The sequence below is a fragment of the Poecile atricapillus genome, chromosome 1, assembly GCF_030490865.1.
Source record: "Poecile atricapillus isolate bPoeAtr1 chromosome 1, bPoeAtr1.hap1, whole genome shotgun sequence".
NCBI lineage: Eukaryota > Metazoa > Chordata > Aves > Passeriformes > Paridae > Poecile > Poecile atricapillus.
The window spans coordinates 179,315,709-179,334,850 of record NC_081249.1 but is presented as its reverse complement, the minus strand read 5'-3'; the positions used below and the strand labels follow the sequence as shown (position 1 = coordinate 179,334,850).

Below are 19,142 nucleotides of genomic sequence, written 5' to 3'. Positions count from 1 at the left end.
TATTTATTCCAGTGGTCTTTATATCCAGGATTAGAGGAGTTAGGAGTCCACAGCACTGTCTGCTAACTCAGAGTTAAATCAGAATTAAACTACGGTGGTTAAAGGAGCAGCCACGGCAGCGCTGGGTTAGTGGCGAAGGTCGCGTTACGTTACCTCAGCAGGTCAACCTTGTGCTGCAGCTCGGTGCACGTGCTCTGCAAGCCCTGTGTCACTGCCTTCCTCTCCTCTGCATCACCCAGAGCTTCCTCCTGCACCTGGGGCTTGGGTTCCCCCATTCCCGCTCTTCCCGTGGCGCGGCGGCTTTGGGAATTCTTGTCCCGCTGGCCCGTCGATGCAGTGGGACGCTCTTCCAGCTTCCCACCTCTCGTGGTGGGCACATCCACGTTTCCTTGAGTGTCTTGTTCTTGGACATCTTCCAATTCTTTAACATCTTCCAACTCTTTAACATCTTCCAACTCTTTAACATCTTCCAACTCTTTAACATCTTCCAACTCTTTAACATCTTCCAATTCTTTAACTTCCACGAGAAATTTGGCGTTTTCCTCTTCGAACTTTACGCTTTCCACCTCACTCTCTTCTTGCTCGCAACGAAGCCTTCTCAGCCTACGCAGGTTGTCTTCCAGCACTTCATTTTTCTCAATTAACTGCATCACTTCAGCTTTCAGATCCTCATTTTCTACCTGGATTTCTTCTTGCAGCAACAGAAGTTCAGCCTGTGCCATGGACCTGTCTTCCAGCTCTTCCATCCTTTTCCAAAGCTGAGCAATTACGCTCTTCAGGTCACCATTTGCTGCCCCAGGAGAGTGATCCAGCAGCAGAGAGGCCTCACTCGTTTCTTCAGCCCTCTCCAGCTCCACCTGCATCTTCAAAGCATCAGAAACAAACCCTTTATTTTTGGGAGCTATTCTGTGATTTAGCAGATGAACCTTCTGCTGTTTGACATCGTTGGGCAGCGTTTTTGGCCTGGGAACTTCCTCCAGATCTCTCTTTTTTGGCGGCAGAGGCACCCAAGAAAGGTTCTGGTCACAATCCTGGTTGTCATCAGCATCCAGAGCTGCTTGACTTGCCTGGATCCAACACTCCTGTGCCTCAGGGCGGCCGCCAGCTCTGGATTTCACACATCCCTCCTCCAAATCCCAATCCATCTCCGACATCTCTTCCACGTCTGTAGCATCAGCCTCCAGAGGTGGAAGGACATTGAAATCTGCCCCCAAAGCTACATCTTGACAATCACTGGGCAGCCCTTCAAAACTGGGATCTATTTCCTCTGGTTCTGAGCCAGGGTGGGAGCAGCTGGGGCTGGGAGGCTGCGGAAGCTCCCGCTCTGCCGCTTCCAGCCGGTGCCGCAGCCTCAGGATCTGGGCAGCCATCCTGACGTTCTCCTTCACCGCCTGCTCGTGCACCTTCTGCAGGTTTTGGAGAACATCCCCATCATCTCCCAGAGGAGCTGCACCAGGAAAAGCAGCGATCTGGCTCTTGGCTTTTGCATACTCACTCTCCAGCACCCTGTAATGGCTCTGCAGGGCAGAAAAACTCCGCGTTTCCCACTGCAATTTCCGTATTTTCCCTCGGAGGTCTGAGATTTCCAAACCCATCTCAGCCTTTTCTGTCTCTGCTCTTTCACAAATGTCTCTGTTTAAACTCTCCAAAGCAAGAAGTTTGGAATTGAGCTCTTCTTTCTCTCGCTTATACTCACTGTCCAGTCTCTCCAGCTTTTCCCTAACCAGTTTCCCATTTTGCTCCACTGCAGATCTGTGTTCATCTTTCTCCTTTAGCTCCTTTTCATGGTCACTTTGGAGCTGGCTTATTTTCTCATTCATCTTTTCCTCCTGCTCCTGGGCAGCACTCCTCAGCTCTCGCAGCTCCTTCTCCAGCTGCTCCCTCTCACACACCAGCTTGTTCACTTCTTCCTTGAAATTTTTCTCCAGGAGATCCTTCTCCCGGCTCAGGGCAGAAGAAACAGCCTTCTCGCTTGCCAAGCTTTCCTTCAGCTGCTCGTGGGCTTCAGCCACCTCCTGAGCAATTTCATCCCTTTCAAACTCCCACTGGGATTTCTCCTCTCTTTGCTGCTCAGCGAGTTCCTGCAGCTCTCGCTGGTAACGTCCTTCCAGACTCTGCAGGGTTTCTTCATATTTATTCACAAGTGTTTGTGTGTCCACAGAAAACTGAGTTTGTGCATGAGATGCTCTTCTCTTATAGTCACTTGCCATTTTTTTCCTAGACATGGTTAACATAAGATATTACTAAACTACCTCAGAGATTAAAGCAGCTTTCTAGGCTGAATGGAACAAGTTGGGAATTTAGTTTTCTTTTCCTCCACTGACTACTGGGTGGGTGTTTCAGGGAGTTAAATTCGAGGCAATCTGGTGAAACTTGAAAAAGAAAAACTGCCTTGGAAAAGTGCAACAACTCATGAAATGTCCTCAGGAAAGGTTTCATGTGCAGTATGTGCCCTTCAGTTCCTGTGCTCAGATTCTGGTGGGGCAGATGCTATCACCCCCATCACCTTCAGCTTCTTTTCACATTCCATGTTGGCTAAAATCACTTCCCAGCCACCCCTTTCCTTCTTCAGCAAAGAACTCTGAAAACCCACGAGTTTTACAAGGACCAAGCAGGGATTTGTGGAGCACAGGGATCCTGAACAGAGCTCCAGTTAATCATGCCTGGTTATGCTTTAACACTATTGGTGCCTCTGGGCAAGCTAAAAATGAATCTGAACATCTGCTTGAGAAAGGTCAGGAGAGAAAAAAAAAACCCTGGAGAGCAGCCCAGTGCTGTGGGACAGAGCAGGAACAGCACTGGGCAGGCAGGATGCTCAGAATTCCCCAGCAGGGAAGTTTCTGCACTAGGTTCACCCTGGTCACCAAGCTCCAGCACTGTCCCCACCAGAGGTGACACTCACCTTTCCTCCTCCAGCTCCTGCTCGTGCTTCCTCAGCAGCTCTTCCTGGAGCTCCTCCTTCTCCAGGGCGTGCACCTCTGCCAGCCTCTTCACCTGCTCATGGAAGCCACGTTCCAGCTCCCCCTTCTCCTCCTGCAGCGTCTGCACCACAGCTCTCATCTTCTCCTCCACCCAGACACTCTTCTGGATCAGCTCCTCCCGCTCCTGCCTGAACTTCTCATTCACCTGCTCCAGTCTGGCCCTGACATCCTCCTCATGCTCCTGCCTCAACAGCTCCTGCAGATTGGCTTTCTCCTCATCGAAATGCATCTGTAATTTGTTTTTCTCCTCGTCGTATTTACAGTCGAGCTTTTCCTGCTGCTCTCTGAGCGCTGCTGCCTCTCCCTGCAGCTCTGCTATTTGATTTTTAAGGCCAGTGATCTGTTTTTCCATGACATTCATCTCCTCAGCATACTTCTGCCTCATATCCTCCTGATCCTTTTCCCAGCGAGCTTTTGTCTCATCCAGCTGCTTTTCATAGTGGCTCACCTACAGAAGGGAAAACAGGATGGGTCTGTTCATTTTCCACAGAATGTTCTACTGGGATGTTTTCCTCAGTATTTCCAGCCAGTTTTATATATTCATTCTACTGGATATTTTGATTTACACATCAGCATCTTATACTGATCTCACTGGAAAGAAAGCCTAAGTGCTCAGCTTTATTTCTTACTGGGATCATTCAATCCCAGATTGGTTTGGGTGGGAAGGGACTTTAAAGACCATTTCATCCCAACACTTACTGTGTCTTCAAGCTCCTGTTTGAGGTGATGCAGATCCCTGTGGTGTTGCTCCTTCATCTGCTCAATGGCCATTTCTGCCTCTATGCTCATATTTAGTGGGTTGCAGTCTTCTGAACCAAGTCCTTTAGAAATAGCAATCAAGCAATAATTTATATAACCATGAAAGCATTGATTATACAACACAAACACATATAGTTCTCAACAGAATTATTTTATCCATTAAAATTTGTTTAGCAGCTCTCAACCTCCCATCACAAAGAAAAACTGCAAACATGAATTTCAGCTTTAAATTTGCTTCAGCAGTCATGGTCCCAATTAACATTAAACACCAAATTAGAGGTGGTGACCAAGTCTCCCTGGGAAGGTTTTCATGGAATGACCTCGAAGATGTTGTAAACTCCTGCAGCACAGATCTCAGTCCTACAGGAGGGATTTATTTTTTACCTTGGTCAGGCTCAATCCCGCTGTTGCTGTGAGTCTTTGTGACAATGTCAAACTCCTCCGACAAGGAATTTTTCAGGGAAGGCCTGAGCACTTTGCCTTGGGCACGGTACTGCTGCAGCTCTGAGTGCAGCTCATCTATCTGATCCTGCAGCTCCTGGAGAAAATAAACCCAAAAAAAGCTGAGTGAAAAGGAACCCAGGCTGCTGAGCAGCGACCCAGAGCCACCACAGGACATTTTGGTGGGAATTACAGTAGAGAAGGATTTGTCAATAACCCATAGTGCCACAGCCAAGCAAGGGGGAATGGCTCCCTCTGCCAGAGGGAAGGGATGGATGGGATATTGGGAAGGAATTTTTCCCTGTGAGGGTGGGGATTCCCTGGCTCAGGGTGCCAAGAGCAGCTGTGGCTGCCCCTGGATGTGTCCAAAGCCAGGTTGGATGGGGCTTGGAGCAACCTGGAATAGCAGAAAGCATCCCTGCCCATGGCAGGGGATGGAACAAGATGGTTTTTAAGGTCCCTTCCAGTACAAACCATTCTGGGATTTTCTGATGATTCTACAATACCAAACTCTGAAAGATGAAGGTTTAACACTCCAGGAGCTTTCCCTTTATTCCTTCTTCCTGTGACCTTTTATTAAAAAGCAGCTTTATTTGGTAACATTTACAAACAGTTGGGAAATGCCTCCTCAAACACCATCTACTTGAAAAATCAAATCAGAAGCAAAAGATCAAATTAGGAAAGAGACCCCCTCATTACTGCATTTACCATCTGGTCCTTCCTCCCTCCTGCCAGTGGAACATCCCGAGGCTTTGTGCCAAGAGCTGTGCACTTCACCCCAGGAACAGCAGATATTGAGGAAAACAACCCCCTGAATGTGCAAACACAGAACCCTGCAGGTCTGAAAGGGCCAGGAAGTGAACCTTGAGTACTGATTTGTATCTGCCATCCTCAGGAATAGAGAAATCAGCTGCATTTTGGGCAAGATCAAATCAACTCCTGTTTCTAGACGATTTTTGCTTTTAACCTGCAGTTTCCTAAGAGAGCTGCCGTGCTGTTTCCAATCCAACAGCCTTCTGCAAAGGCAGCCCTTTATTAACTGGAAATGATCCTGCAGAACAGAATCACAAAATGGTTTGGGCTGGAAGGGACCTTAAATCCCATCCAGTTCCACCCCTGCCATGGCAGGGACACCTTCCACAATCCCAGGCTGCTCCAAACCCTGTCCAGCCTGGCCTTGGGCACTGCCAGGGATCCAGGGGCAGCCACAGCTGCTCTGGGCAAGAGATGAGCTGATACCCCTGCAGATATCAAAAAGTAGATGTGTAAATAGAAAACCTGCAGGCTCACTTTAAAGTCTTTTAAGTACCCAAGGTGGAGGAGAAAGCAAACTTTTTATTTTCAGATTTATTTAAAAAAAAGTAATTCCAGTCTGAAAACCAGCAAGATGTGGATGTATCTTATTTCTCCTTTAAGTTCCTGCCCCTGTGAATTCACAGGGCTCCATGGAGCCTCTCCCAGCCCATCCTGGGGGCACCAAACCCTCATAGCTCAGCCAGATTCTGTGGGAAGAGTTTTCCAAGCCTTTGTTTGCAGTGAGGATGTGGCACTTGGGGACACGGTCAGGGCAGGGCTTGGCAGTGCTGGGGGAATGGCTGGACTCGAGGTGAGAGGGATTTTCCAGCATAAATGGTTCTGTGATGTTCCTGGTGGATACAGGAGCCAGGTCTGAGCTCCTCTTACCCTGCACTGCTGCTCATACTCGCTCCTCATCTGGGCCAGCCTCTCCTCCTGCAGGAAAAACTCGGCACTGGTGGGATCCAGGTCACCAAACTGGAACACAGGAATGGAATATCCAGTTATCCACCCACCCTGCAGCCCTGCTCAGGACAGCATGGATGCCATTCCAAGCATTCCTGCAGCCTCCACTCCCCTCTCCACTCTGGATTTCTGTCTTAAATAAAGAAACTCCACTTTTCTCCAAGCAGAGAATGAGTAACTTCCCCAAAAAAACCTGTCTGCCACCTAGCACAGCTCTCATGCTCGTTCTGATTGCAGGTCACAGCTTTCTACCTTGGCATATACACATCTCAGTGTGATAAATAATCCCAAGCTTTAAAGAAGGCTGGAAATCCTAATAAATGAACCTTAGGCTATGGCTGCACAAATTTAAACATCTTTGGAGAAGATGATATTCTGAAAAGTTTCATTAAAAACAGCCATGAACAGCTGTTCACCTCAATTTTCACCTAATTCCAGCAGCAATGCTATGTAAAACCTCACTCCCTCCTGCATCATCTTCCCTGGAAAGCTGGGCCTATCCAAAACTCCTACACTGGGAGGCAAAAAAATCCCTGCAGATCTTTTACAGATGATTGCTTCACTCTAAGGCTCCCTGCTTTAATGAGAATAAAATTACAGCTAAGGTGGAATATCTGTATTTTCCTTAGCAGGAAGGCAGCCCACGTCAGCGAGGCACCTGTGCTGGATAATTTGGGTATCAGTTAAACTGACAGCTCAAATGTAGCAACTTACAAGTGATTTAATTCTGAAACCCCACTGGGAAAAGGAGGATTTACCTTCTCAGCCAGGACATTTTCCAAGTTCCTCTGCAGTTTGCCTGCCAGACTTTCACACTCGGCCAGTTTTTCTCCGGTTTCCAAGAGCTCGTTTTCCAGGCGGGTGTTTTCCTGGACCAAACACAAAACACCACAACAGCCTCAGCACTTGGAGGAGGGAAAAATCAGCATGTGTTTAATCATCAAAATAAGGGTAACTCCCATTCAAGCCAGAGCATGACACTATTCCAAGCTTCTGGTGGTGACAGGAATTATGAATCCATCCACACACAACCCACTCCTGCCACAGCAAGGGTGAACATTGGCCTTTTGATAAATCATCTAATTAATTAACAGCAAGTTTGCTTTGGATGGTTTGTTTGTTGTTAAAAGAGTATTTTAAACTTGATCAAGATGTTTTATCTCCTGGCTTTATCTCCTAGCTCATCTGAAAGCCATGCACACACACACTGTGCACTTGATGGCAGCAGAGATTTGAACTGGAGATTAGGAATCCATGGAAGAAGCCATCGAGGTGCCCCAGACACCAATTCTCATGGACACACCTCTATCTTGCTGCTTAAATGACTTCTGGCCAGCTAAACACAGCCCAGAACTCATCCTTTTGACATGAACTGCAGGAGTCACTCCCTCTCCCAGGGTATCCCGGCTTTTTGGGGGAAATTTTAGTCCCTGTTACCTTCAGGGCCAGGGCCAGGCGGTCCCTGATGTAGTTCTCATCTGTTTTCAGCTTTTCCATCTCCTGCTCCAGCTCCAGCCTCTGTTTGTTGGCCTGCTGCAGGATTTGCTCCCGTTCCCTGCGCAGCTCGTTCTTCAGCGCGGCGATTCGCTCCTTGTACTCCTCATCCAGCTTCCTGCCAAGGCACCAGGAGGGGTCAGGAGCTCGTCAGAGGAAGCAGGTGACAAACACTGCTGGGGTGAAGCTGGGTGGCCACCAAAGTCCCTGCAGTGCTGCCCAGGAGGAGGGAGGGAGGGGTGGTCCCTACCTGAGGTTGTACTCGTTGCGGCGCTCGATGGCGGCGTGGTGATCGTCCACTTCCGAGGCCATCAGGGATTTCAGCTTCTCTGCTTTCTCCAGGTCTGACCTCAGCTTCTCCTTCTCCCTGGCCACTTGGTCAAACCTCTCCCTGGGCAGAGCAGAGCCAGCCTGGATTAGGTCAGCCCTCACTGCTCCCCCCAAAAAAGGGGGTTTGAGACATCAGAGAAGAAGCTTGGAAAGATCTCCAAGGTTCTCATCAACTGCATTTAGTCACTGGGTTTGAACCTGCACCCAAATAGCTCTGGACACGTCTTGGTGTCCCCACAGATCCTGAGACCTCAGCCCTTGAGACCCTGAGCTGTGGTCCAGCCCCCAAATTCAAATCCTGAATGGGGCTTGGGTTGGAAGGGACCTTCAAGACCATCCAATTCCACCCCTGCCATGGCAGGGACACCTTCTGCTATCCCAGGCTGCTCCAAGCCCCATCCAGCCTGACCTTGGGCACTTGCAGGGATCCACAGGGGCAGCCACAGCTTCTCTGGGCACCCTGTGCCAGGGCCTGCCCACCCTCAGAGCCAGGAATTCCCAATTCCCAATCTCCCATCCATCCCTGCCCTCTGGCACTGGGAGCCATTCCCTGTGTCCTGTCCCTCCATCCCTTGTCCCCAGTCCCTCTCCAGCTCTCCTGGAGCCCTTTTAGGCCCTGCAAGGGGCTCTGAGCTCTCCCTGGATCTTCTTTTCCAATAGAGAAACCTTCACAGCAAGTCCAGCACAAAGTCAAACTGTGTTGACTTTCAAAGGAAAAACTTTGGAATTTACAGTGTGCTTGTACCTCACCTCCATTATCCATCAAACCTCTGCAATGCCCCAAATCAGTTTGGATTAAAGGTACTGAGAAACTCCAGCAGCCTCTGCCCTGGGCTGTGCATTCCTTGGCCATCAGTGCTCATTCCCAGACTGGGAACAGCCTGCTGCTTCCATTTCTTATTTTTCAACCACGTTTTTCTGCGGCGGGAGCGTCGCTGCCGAGCTCCCGGCACCGCGGCACAACCAAGCACTCGGGATTTAAAATAAATCCCAGGAGGAGCAGTTTATCAGAGCTGGCCTCCACGCTCCAGAAGGGTTTTCCACTCTTCATTTTTGGTTTGGAATTTTTCTGCAATCCATGGAGAGGTTTGAGTGTTTTCCCCAGGCAGAACAAGAAGTTTCTGAGCACTTTCAGAGCGCTGAGCCTTCCAGTGCCACCCCAGTGCCCCTGGGAGCGCCAGCACCCACCAGCTGCTCCCTGCTCAGCTCCTGCTTGGCCAAGCCATCCCTGGGACTCACATCAAGTGCCTGATCTCCGTTTTGAAGCTGGCCAGGGCTGCCTGGTGCACCCCATTCTTGGTGATGAGGAGCTCGTTCTCCAGCGCCAGCGTCAGCTCCGTCAGGTTCACCTTCCCATCCAAGCTGAAGTCCAGAGCCTGCGGGAACAACGCGTCCTTTGAGCGGAACGAGCTTCCTGCAGGAGCCTGGAGACGTTTGTGCAGGGATTGACAGGCTCAGAAGAGATCTTAACTCGCTAATTAATCTGTCACAAACGCCCCCAGGGCAATAAACCAGACATCTCTGCCACCTCCCTCCTCAGCAGAGCTGCTGCCAGGGAGGAGGTGGGAAATGTCCTGGTTGTGCTTCCCAAAAAAAATATCCAAGAGGAAATGAAGCTCTGATGGAATGCAGTAATTCCCTGCTGGATGTAATGAGACTGGACTCAGCTGCTGCTGAGGTGGTTGGGGATGTTTGTGTTAAACTAAAGCAGCTCTTGCAGCAGAGGTGACACAGGAGCAGCCCTGCAGGAAGGATTTGATGGTGAGGATCTCACCTCTTAGAGAGAGAGTTACCATCAGCAACTGCTCAGGATTTTGTAAAATATCAGAATGGTTTGGGTTGGAAGGGACAATAAAGATCATCCAGCCCCACCCCTGCCATGGGCAGGGACATCTTCCAGAATCTCAGGCTGCTCCAAGCCTTGAAGAAGGGCCTTTGCTTTCCCTGCAAGTGTTCAAAACCCACATGGATGTGGTGCTTGGGGATGGGGTTCAGAGGTGAACACGGGCTAAACTGACAGCTGGACTTCTCCAACCTAAATGATTCAACTTAACCCTGCAGGAGCACAAAGCAGAGCACTTGTGGTGGGGCTGAAGCCCTGCAGAAACCACCCCAGTGACACCAGGACAAAGCCATTCTCCAGTGGAAAGCAACAAAATGAAGGGGGACACACAAATCTGAGTGTGGGTTTTAAATCCTGAGCAGTGGCAGCTTGGCTGGAATAATATTTTAAATATCCACATGGATTTTTAAAAGCCAAGGAGAATCACAGGAACATCCAGTGATGGTCACATGAAATTGTCTTCTCCCATCCACAGCTTCTAAATGAGATGGGCATTATGGATTTATTCACCTGATCTCATCCCCACCACCCTTTTCCTCTCTCTCATGGACACTGAGGACTGGGCAGGGTTTCAATTCCTGTCCTCCACCCCAGCACGAGCAATAATTCAGATTATCCCAGGGCTGAGAGGTTTGCAGGTGCAGCTATTGAGGGAGGAAAGGAATTAAATTGCTTCCTAATGAATGTAGGTGACCTCTTCAAGCCCTGCTGGAAATCACAGTGGATTTTTATCATAAATAAAATGTTCTCTGGGATGCACCATAAAAGAAATGATTGGAAGTTTCCCAGAATTCTTGTCACTAGCACTGGGAATTTTTATATATATATATTAAATATATATATTAAAAAATTATAAATATATATATATAATGAAATATTTATATTTAAATATTACTATTAATAACCAATATTAATTCATATTAATTAATATATTAATTAAAACTAATAGTAATGTTTATATTTATTAATAAAATATTTTTATATAAAAATACATGTTCATATAAATAATTTAATATCTATTTTCATATATAAACAAATATATATTCTATAATATATTAAATATATAATATATATTTATATCTAAAATATAAATAATAAATATCTATAATATAAATTATATAATATATACTTATATCTAAAATATAAATAATAAATATCTATAATATAAATTATATAATATATATTTATATCTATAATATAAACAAATAATATTTATAACATAAATTATATCTATTATATAATATATACATAACATAAACTATATCTATTATACAATATATACTACATATAATATGGTATATATAAAATATATGTTATATATGTAATATTATATATAATATATATGTATATATATGTAATATATATGTAATATATATGTAATATATATGTAATATATATGTAATATATATGTAATATATATGTAATATATATGTAATATATATGTAATATATATGTAATGTTATATATATGTAATATTATTTTATATATAATATAAAATATAATATATATAAAAGATATATGTTATAGAGTATATAAATAATTCTAATTTATAGAATTATGGAATGGTTTGGACTGGAATAGATCTTTATGATCATCCATTTCCACCCCCCTGCCGTGGGCAGGGACATCTTCCACAAGTCCAGGTGGCTCCAAGCCCTGTCCAACCTGGCCTTGGACACTCCCAGGGATGGCTGGGAAGTTTTAAAAGGGGAAAAAAAACCAAAATCTTTGGAAAGAAAAAAAAATAAAAAAAATAAAAAAACCAACTGAGCATCCAACACAGGGAGACAAAAAGCTGCAGATAAGTGGGGCTGAGCTGCAGCTGGGGGTTACCTTCAGGATGTCCTGGCTGTTCTCGATGCCCTCCTGGTGCCAGCAGTCCAGCACCCCCTCCACGCAGCCGTAGCCCATCCCATCGTCCAGGCTGGAGAAGAGGGAGAAGCCGAAGGTGCTGGGCATGGCCGAGGGGGTGGTCGTGCGCCTCCCGCTCTCGTCGAAGGACTGCGAGAGAGGATGAGGCTGTGACAGGGCAAAACCAACTTCCAATTCCCTTGCTTTACCAATGGAATTTCCCTAGCACTGCTCTGGAGATTAAGGATTAATCTGCTTTTTTCCTCACTGCCAAGCAAAAAGGCGGCGGGAGCGTGGCTGCCGAGCTCCCGGCACCGCGGCACGACCGAGCGCTCGGGATTTAAAATAAATCCCAGGAGGAGCAGTTTGTCAGAGCCTCCATGCTCCTGAAGGGTTTCCCACTGCTCAGTTTTGGTTTGGAATGTGACTTTCCCTAAAACAGATGCAGGGAGCACTTGTAGAGTGGTTTGGGTAGAGCTCTCAGCTTCCAGGCAAAGACAGGGAGCAGATTTTGAACTCTCAGAAAAAAAAAAGCAAAAATTGGAGTAGAGATGTGGAACCTGCATGTGCCCAGCCTATCCCAGGACAATGCTTCCCCCTGCAGCCAGTTTATACTGGATATCCCATCCTGGAAGTGCTCCAGGCCAGGCTGGATGGACCTTGGAGCACCCTGGGATAGTGGAAGGTGCCCCTGCCCATGAACAGGGGGTTGGAACGAGCTTGAAGGTCCCTTCCAACACAAACCAGCCTGGAATTCAACAAGGCTCTACCATTTACACACTGAACTCCACAGGTTGCCAGAGCCCTCTCTGAGCCACAAAACCTCAAAGGGGAGCCATGACCCCTTTCCCCTGAGGAAATTCTGTTTTATTTTCTGAGAGAGAATTTGGAATCTGCTTTGGGAGCAGGGGATCCTCACTGCCAGCACCTCGGGGACCCTCACAGCTGCCCCTGCAGGGACAAACCCTGAGGAAGAGGAGGAGAAAGGCTGGCTGGGAATTGTTCAGGAATTCTGCTCCTTTTAGCCCAGGATTGAGCTCTCACTTTCTCACCTGCATGGAGAGGTGCCGCTTCAGCTGCCGGTACGGAGTAGATGCTGAAGGTGTGAGAGATTTCCCATTTCTCAACAGGCCATAAAAGAAATCCTCTATGCTCATGGTCCCATCTTGCTCCAGGTTATGGAGCACCTCTTCAAGCACCTGCAAGGAGACAGAAATCACATAAAGGTCAAAAAAAAAAACGTGGTACAGATAAAACATCCTATTCCCACGGCTCCAAAAAGAGCAAGGCAAGAGTTACCTGCTACATCAGCCTAACACATCTCCATCCTCTCCACGTGGAAAATTGCAGGCACACATTTGCCATGAAGAAAAGCTCCTGCTCATCTTGGAGCTGCTGTTTAATGAGGCAGCAGGAAATAAAAAAAACCTCATTTCATTCTGCTCCCGAGACAGTGACCTCAGGAATTCAGCTCAAGGTACTGAGATGCCAAACCCTGAGCAGCTTGAAGTGACCAGGCAAAAAAAAAAAAACACCCCTAAGACACTGCAAGGTTATCATAAATCTGTTTTATGCTTCAGGGCACGCTGCTTTCTCAAAAGTAGGACTGGAGATTGTTCAGATTAGTCCCTCACTCTTTGTCTACAGTTTATCTTTTTCATTTTCTGCCTTAATACCCTGAAAACATTTCATTGTGGATGCTACAAAGGAATACCTGCTCAGGAACATGCATTGTGGAGGAAATTATTACAAGCCATGTTATCTTAAGATGCAAAAAGTCAGACTTTTTTAATAAAACTAAATCCTAAGTTGACAAGAGCCTGTTTTGGTTTTTGTTTTCGCTAAAGATTTCATTTTCTCGTGGGCTCCTGCTGCAGGACAGAAACAGCCCACAGGCCTTCACAAACTCAAAAGCAACCACCTATGAATATTTAACCCATATTTGCTGTCTAGCTAGAAAATTCCCAGGATTAAAGAAGCACGACTGGAATCCAAGCCATGCTTTTAAATTCCACTCCACTCTGTGATTGCACGAGGAGACAACCACACCACGGCTCAGGCTGGGAGCTGCCTTCTCCTAGAGCAGCCTGATGGTTTGGGACCAAAAACCTCACTGAAGACCAGCAGCTGGAGCTGGAAACTCCTTTCCAAGCAGCCACCTGTGCTGGTGGTGAAGCCCAGGAGGGATTTTGGGGACGGCTCCGTGCGCGGTCGCTCACCTCCCCGGCCGCCGCGTGCAGCCCGTACTGCTCACAGATGGAAACCAGCTTCTTTCTGTTCAGGTGGCCATCCCTGGTGATCCCCAGGTGCTCACACACCTCCTGAAGTTTCTCCTCGATCCAGTCTGGGCTCGGTGAGGCACCAGGGGAGGCGTTCAGGTCGTCCGGGTTCCAGAAGCGCAGCTGCCCTGCAAAAGGGGGAGATTGTTCTGGTGTCTGGGGTGAGGAGCAGAAGATCTGGGGGTTCTGCAGTGGGCAGAGCTCCCTCCTGGCTCTGCAGATCCCAAGGGATCATTTGTCTGTGTTCATCCTACTCAGAGCACACTCTGGATTTTGGGATTTGGACACTGGTCCTGGCTCTGCTCAGCATTTCCCTCTTGTGCCACCAGAGGGGAAGGAGCCTCCTGTCCACAGAATCACAGAATTGCTGAGGTTGGATAAAAAACCTCAAAGACCACTGAGGTCTGTTCCTCAACACAGCCAAGGCCACCACTGACCCATGTCCCCAAGTGCCACATCCACCCAGCTTTTATCCCCTGCAGGGATGGGGACCCCCTGTGCCTGAGCAGGTGCAAACTGAGCAGCAGGATCTGGATCTTTGGGAATGTGGATGAGTCTGATGGGTTGGTGGCCAGGGAAGGGCAGCTCTGCTCCCTCAGCTGCTGGAAAAGGGACCCCCCCCTTCTTCCCTTGGGCAGTTATGGGATCATATGGTTCCTGGGGCTGGAAAAGCAGATTTAGGAGAAAAAAGTTTGCCCTTTGGATGGGGAAGGGGTGAGAGAGCAGCTGAAATATGGAAGAGGTGCTGGTGCAATTAAAAGGAAGTTTTTTGATGATGAAGATGGTAAAACACTGGCACAGGTTGCTCAGAGAAATTTCCCATCCCTGGAAGTGTCCAAGGCCAGGCTGGACGGGATTTGGAGTATCTTGGGATGGTGGAAGGGGTGGGACTGGATGGGATTTAAGGTCCCTTCCAAACCATTCCAGGATTTTATAGTTCTGTGACAATTAGGGAACATTTAATGACTGGTCCCTGCTGACATCTAGTGCCCACCTGGCTCCACTACAGCCAGAGCCCCCCAGGGCAGGAGTGGGGACCAGGACAGAGGTCAGGGGGACCAGGAACACCCACAGGAGGATGGAGAAGGCACAGGGGGTGTGGCACAAGACGTGCCCTGCCTCAGCTTTCAGCCCCAGCTTGGGGGATGCCCTGGCTGCACCTTTCTGAGCTCTGCACCAGCCAGGCTGGGATGCTCCACACACCCAGAGCCGCTCTCCACGTGCTCCTCTGATCACCCCTCAAAGCTGAAATGTGAATAAACACATCCAGGGGCTGCTCTCTGCTCTTACCCTCGGCCTCGTACTCCTCGCTGCCTCGCGTCTTCCAGTGCTGGGGAGACAACAAAAGGAAACAGAGTTATTACTATTGCAAGACATCCCCTGAATGAAAGAGACTCTGGGATCAGCATCCAAGGCTGCTGGGCTTTCATCTCCCTGCAGGCTGGGCTGGGAATCCAGAGCTCTTTGATCCTGCCTTGTTCTGGCACGTGCAGCTCTCAGGTGGGGAGAAGCCACAGAGGTGCCCAAAGCCCCACAAATGACCCAGGAGAGGGGACAGATCAGAGCCTGGCAGGGAGCTGGGAGGGAGAGGGAGAGGTTTGCCCTCTGAGCAAACCACGCTGCTTTTCTTTGAGGTGTTGATGGTTGAGGGGATGGGGATGCAGGGAAGATCACGGGCTGCATGGAGCTGGGTTATCCTTTCTTCCCAACACTTGATTACCCCCCACACTCAGTCAAGCCAAATTCAAAACTCCTCCACTAAGTGCAGCTCTGTATCAGGAGAGAGCTATGCTGTCAACAAAGCCTTTTTACTGAGCTTAACAGAGGGAAAAAATCCCCACTCTCCGGTGGTCTGAAACCATCCTGCTCCCTCTGGCAGCGTTCCAGCAGCTCAGGCAGCACCAGGAGCAGAATTTACAGCATTTAAGGTGATTTCCTCATGTACTACACATTGTCTCATCCCTGCCACCCTTGTAGCAGCCCAGGGTATTTACTCCCACGTGATGCCCCACGACATTAACTTCTGCTTTAGCAGTGGCAGATGTCGCTTCTGCAGGGGGACAAGTGGATACTTCTGCCTGCACGTGACTGATGGATTTGCAGTCAAAGTCACCCAGGACATAAAGAGGCTCTAAATCGTCACAGAAAAGTTCAATACATCTCATTCAGATTACAGCTAAAAGCCATTAATCTACAACGTTACCATGGAAACTGGATTAAGTCACTGGACTTTTTTTAGCTCTGCTGCTGTTCCCCTTTCAGCTGCTGGAGCAGGCAAGGGCCCTTTGCTGCCACAGCATCCCAGAGTCCCAGGAGGGACAAAAAGAGGGATCTGAAGCAACAGGTGCCATTAAATCCCATCCCTGGAAGTTCTTTCCAAAGAGAATGGCACAACCCTGGCACAGGGTGCCCAGAGAAGCTGTGGCTGCCCCTGGATCCCTGGAAGTGCCCAAGGCCAGGCTGGACAGGGCTTGGAGCAGCCTGAGATGGTGGAAGGTGTCCCTGCCATGGCAGGGGTGGAACTGGATGGGTTTTAGGGTTTCTCCCAACCCAAATGGTTCTGGGATTCTATTAAACTACCATCTGAAAATGCAGAAAACTTTGGCTTGGGTGCCAGAGATCACCCTGCAGCCACCCATCCTCGCCCTTGGGGCCAGCTGAAGCACTGAGGGGAACCTGCCAGCGGTGCTCAGAAGACAGGTCCTCTGTGTCCAAGTCTTTTTGCATAAGCAATGTACACACTTTTCTACAGAATCAGATTGATTTAGCACCAGACCCCCTCACTTCAAGCACTTTCAGCAAAACCAGACAAGCTGCTGCTGTCCCATCCCTGGAAGCATCCAAGGACAGGGCTGGGAGCAGCCTGGGACAGTGGGAGGAGTGGAATGGGATGAGCTCCAAGCTCCCCTTCCAACCCAAACCATTCTGGGATTCTCTGAGAGCACAATAACCCCATAAACACCAACAACCTGAGGAGGCTGAACAAAGCCAGGGATTTTTTTTGGGCTGGCAACCCCCTGAAGTGACCCCGGGCCGCTCGTGTGACCTCCCCTCCCTCCCTGCGCAGGGCTCGGGGCTCCCTTTGTGCGCTGGGGGCTCGGGGTCGGCCACCGCCGGCGAGGGGACAAAGAGGGGCTGGGACATCCCCGTGTCAGTCCCTCATTGTCCCCCAGCCCCAGCAGGGCCACAGCTGGCCACGGGTCACAGCCACGGGGATCCCAGGAATGCGTTATCCTTCGGGAGGCGCGTGCCCGGCGAGCAGATGGCCACGGCTCTGAATGGCGCGGCGCGGGCGAGCATCTGCAGCCTGTGCCGTTTGCTCTGCCCAGAATGAGGCAGCAGCCACCTCTCTCCCCCCCTGCCATCTGCTCCAGCCAGCCAGACCTTTGTTCTCCCCCAGAATATATTGCTAATTAAAACGCCGATCGGGAGGTGAGCCCTGGCCCCGGTGCTGGTGGATCCCCCGTTCTTCCCAGATCCACACAGCAGCTCCCTGGGCTGAGCAGCCCCAGCACAGACCCCAAAAAAAGCTGTCAGACCCCCACACCTGATGCCTTCAGCACCAAAGCTCCAGTCACACCAGTCACACACCTTTTCTGCGAGTGGGCGCTATCCCTGAGCTGTTATTCACAAATCCTGGCTTTCCCACTTTGGGAGTCTCACATCGAGGACCCAAAGTTTCAACCTGAGCCCCCCAAAATGTTTTTCTCCAATGCCAGGCCATGCTGGAAACAATTCTGTGCAGAAGGAAACATGCAGAGCACGGGAGCAAGCGGCTCCAGCAGATGGTGAAGGGACAGAACTGGGATGTGCCAGCAGATTCCAAAACCTCAAGGTTGGATAGCATTAGTGGAAACTATCCCTGCCCATGGTAGAAGATGGGAATGGGATGAGCTTTAGGGTCCTTTCCAACCCCAAACATTCTGGGATTCCATCAAGCTGCAAGCAGGAGGGATCTCTCCCAGAGCAGAGCCAGCAGCTGGGGAAGGGGAGGTGATGGATGCTCCCTGCTGAGGTTTGGGAACCAGCACAGCCCAGCATCCATGGGGACAAACTCCTGCAGGTCAGAGGGACCCTCAGGATCCCACCAGCACCCCCCTAACTCCCAGCAGGGTCAATGCCAAATCCAGACCCAGCTGCTCTTCATTTCATACAACAGCACCTGAAAATGCCCTGGGGAGGAGGGCAGGGAGCCTCCCTGGGCAGACGATCCCAGGATCCCAGAGCAGACTTCCAGACTCTCCTCGTGTTTACGAGGGAGGGAGGGAGGGAAGGAAACCTCTCAGACAGAGCCTGAGCCCTTTTAATTGGCACTGCTTGGGAGCAAGCAGCAATTAAGCCATGCTGCCCCAGTTCTCAGGCCAGGGACAGGCTTGAGGAACGCCAGCAGCGTGTTTGTACACACAACAGGAGAGAACTGGGCAAAGGCTGCTCCCCGGGCCAAATCCCAAGGAATCAGCGCATCAGGAGCCTCCAACACTCCCCTGGGACCCTTCAAAACCTTCCAGCAAATCATTTCCATGCATACCAAGAGGATCTGCTTTGGAGAGCGAGACAGCAATGCTGATAAAAGTAGGGATTTCCCAAGTTTAGCCTGTTTTTTGCTTCAGTTGCAAAGGAATTAACCATCCCAGCAGCCCAAAATGTGCAACAAGCATTCCCAGCAGGAGACTGATCCAGCCCCCATGGCACAGCGTGGGTTAATTAACTGACCTTGTTAATGGACTACCCTTTTACACCTCAAACCAAGGGGTAAGATTAGAGTAGCCTCTTCCACCAAGGCCATCAGTTCCCTGGGGAGTGTGGGTGGGTTAACATCGATTCCAAGGTCAGGGCAGCCCTTGTGGCCAACGCCAGGAGATGGATGAGCATCCCTGAGGCAGCGAGCAAAGGTCACCAGCAGCAGGGAAAAGCAGCTGGGTGTGATGGAAAAGCTTTTCTTTGAGGTGCTGGTTTGGGTTTTTTTTTTTTATCATTTTTTAAACTCAGCTGGGTAGGAATAACACTGAAACCACGGAAATTGGAAATTCCTTCCTTGCTTTCTCACACAGGGTTGGGTGTCCCCCTACAAGAGCAGCAGAGCCCAACTCCAAGCGGAGCCACGAGACAGAGGAGGGAGAAAGCAGCAGAGCTTCTCCTTCCCAGTGGAAAAACTCCCACCACACGCTCCTGAATCAACAATACTTGGCACAGCAGGGCAGGCTGGAAGCAGCCCAGCTCCAGGGAAATGCCGCTGTGGCTGTGCTCTGACAGCACCAACTCCAACCACTCGGCTCCTTCGGCTTCCCCGCCTGGGCAGGCGAGAGGAGATTCTGGGATTGAAAGCCCTGGCACAAAGAGAGCCACAAAGCTGGAGCACAAAACCAGGAATGTGGATTTTTTTGGAGCAATTAGATGCCACTG

At 49.3% G+C, this 19,142-nt stretch overlaps 1 protein-coding gene across 2 annotated transcripts in view; it reads right to left on the bottom strand.

The window, feature by feature from the left end:
* The window catches only part of NIN (ninein), a 59,759-nt gene that overhangs the window by 21,478 nt on the left and 19,139 nt on the right, over nucleotides 1–19,142 (bottom strand). The window contains exons 5-17 of one of the 2 annotated variants that reach the window (XM_058828689.1): nucleotides 15,030–15,069; nucleotides 13,680–13,867; nucleotides 12,513–12,659; nucleotides 11,443–11,610; nucleotides 9,006–9,142; nucleotides 7,687–7,827; nucleotides 7,380–7,554; nucleotides 6,701–6,811; nucleotides 5,865–5,954; nucleotides 4,125–4,278; nucleotides 3,681–3,802; nucleotides 2,903–3,429; nucleotides 154–2,217 (exon numbers count right to left, since the gene is read on the bottom strand). In XM_058828689.1, the coding sequence (XP_058684672.1) occupies nucleotides 154–2,217; nucleotides 2,903–3,429; nucleotides 3,681–3,802; nucleotides 4,125–4,278; nucleotides 5,865–5,954; nucleotides 6,701–6,811; nucleotides 7,380–7,554; nucleotides 7,687–7,827; nucleotides 9,006–9,142; nucleotides 11,443–11,610; nucleotides 12,513–12,659; nucleotides 13,680–13,867; nucleotides 15,030–15,069 (4,064 nt within the window). The remainder of the gene's footprint in view (nucleotides 1–153; nucleotides 2,218–2,902; nucleotides 3,430–3,680; nucleotides 3,803–4,124; nucleotides 4,279–5,864; nucleotides 5,955–6,700; nucleotides 6,812–7,379; nucleotides 7,555–7,686; nucleotides 7,828–9,005; nucleotides 9,143–11,442; nucleotides 11,611–12,512; nucleotides 12,660–13,679; nucleotides 13,868–15,029; nucleotides 15,070–19,142) is intronic. The other variant, XM_058828699.1, reaches the window with a different exon arrangement.